The following is a 1,314-nucleotide window of genomic DNA, read 5'->3' as shown; positions in this document are numbered from 1 at the left end:
TGTTTTTATTTAACAGAAGTTGCCGTATCAGAAGTGGTATATGTGACATGGAACGTTGTCATGATGGAGGATGAAATTATTTGCCCGTTTCTCAGGTTTTTTCTACACATTCTTCATTTCTTAAACTAACTTAAAAGCTCTAATAAGCCTTTATATAATATTCAGAGTTTACTATAAACGTTTTCTATCAAATAAATTCCAGACATCGAGGCAGCCACGACAGCGCAACTAAAGGCACTTATGAAAGAGAACTTCCAATACTGCTTTAGCAAGTGGCAAGAATGATTGGGATAAGTGTATTAGAAATTAGGGAGAGTATTTTGAAGAGGAAAAAATTGTCATTTGTCTTTTAATATAATATATTTCTTTTTATTTCAACTTTCATTGTATTTTTTGATCACACCTCGTATATATAAATACTTAAAATATATAACGTTGTCTGTTATGCAACTGGTTATATAGAATTATTGTACCTTCATTAACAACTCTGAATATATTTACAGAGCCATTTATTTTTACGGCACCTTTTAAAAACGCTCTTGGTATTAGTGTGTCAATTTCTAAATGGAAAACGTCATGAAGAAAATACGCTTTTACATCAAAAATACGAGTTTTTGATACCCCAGCAGAAGTGAGATTTGATATAATTAATTCTCCTCGTATCTCAGCAGAATTAAGATTCACTCTACCATATTTGTAAACTAATGGATCCAAAGGTGGAAAGTCAAATTCTGGTAGTCCTATCAAGACAAATAAACTAATAAAAATCTGTATTTCAAAGTGATTTGATTAGAAAAATTATTATTCTTTTTGTCTTACAAAAATTGAAAATTGTATGAATTTATGTATATAAGTTTACCATTAATGATAATTATGTATGTACATATACCTATATATGTAGTACATATATATTTTTTCCTTTGTAGTGATGTAATGATGTTGTGTAGTAATAAACATATTTTATTTACAAAATATAAATATAAATTAGAATAATAAAAACTTACAAAATATTAAAAATATATACCTGCCATAAATCGTGGCCATGCTTTTTCTACAGCGCGTTTTAAACAAGCAGAATAATCATCTGAATCTCGCTTGCAGGTAGTTACAGCTGAATTGAAATAGAAATAGAGTAAAATGGGGTAAATGTTTACCTTTACATAGTCAGCCCCAAATAACTTCTGACTGACTTTAATCTTAATCTTGACTCTTAAAGAGTGACTATCAAGAAAATTTAGCCGTCGCTCGTTATTCGTTAAAAAGTTATTAACAAAATAAGTAACAAAAGAAATAATCTCAATGGGGGGGTTGGGG

At 29.4% G+C, this 1,314-nt stretch overlaps 1 protein-coding gene across 1 annotated transcript in view; it reads right to left on the bottom strand.

Moving 5' to 3' along the window:
• Window positions 1-420: 420 nt before the first annotated feature.
• Window positions 421-1,314, bottom strand: part of LOC105457003 — a 3,586-nt gene continuing 2,692 nt past the window's right edge. The window contains exons 2-3 of the mRNA XM_011701400.1: window positions 1,025-1,111; window positions 421-740 (exon numbers count right to left, since the gene is read on the bottom strand). Of these exons, the coding sequence (XP_011699702.1) occupies window positions 421-740; window positions 1,025-1,111 (407 nt within the window). The remainder of the gene's footprint in view (window positions 741-1,024; window positions 1,112-1,314) is intronic.

The sequence above is a fragment of the Wasmannia auropunctata genome, unplaced genomic scaffold (genome assembly GCF_000956235.1).
Source record: "Wasmannia auropunctata unplaced genomic scaffold, wasmannia.A_1.0 LD335414.1, whole genome shotgun sequence".
In the NCBI taxonomy this organism is placed as follows: Eukaryota; Metazoa; Arthropoda; class Insecta; order Hymenoptera; family Formicidae; genus Wasmannia; species Wasmannia auropunctata.
This window is presented reverse-complemented; position numbering and strand designations above follow the sequence as displayed.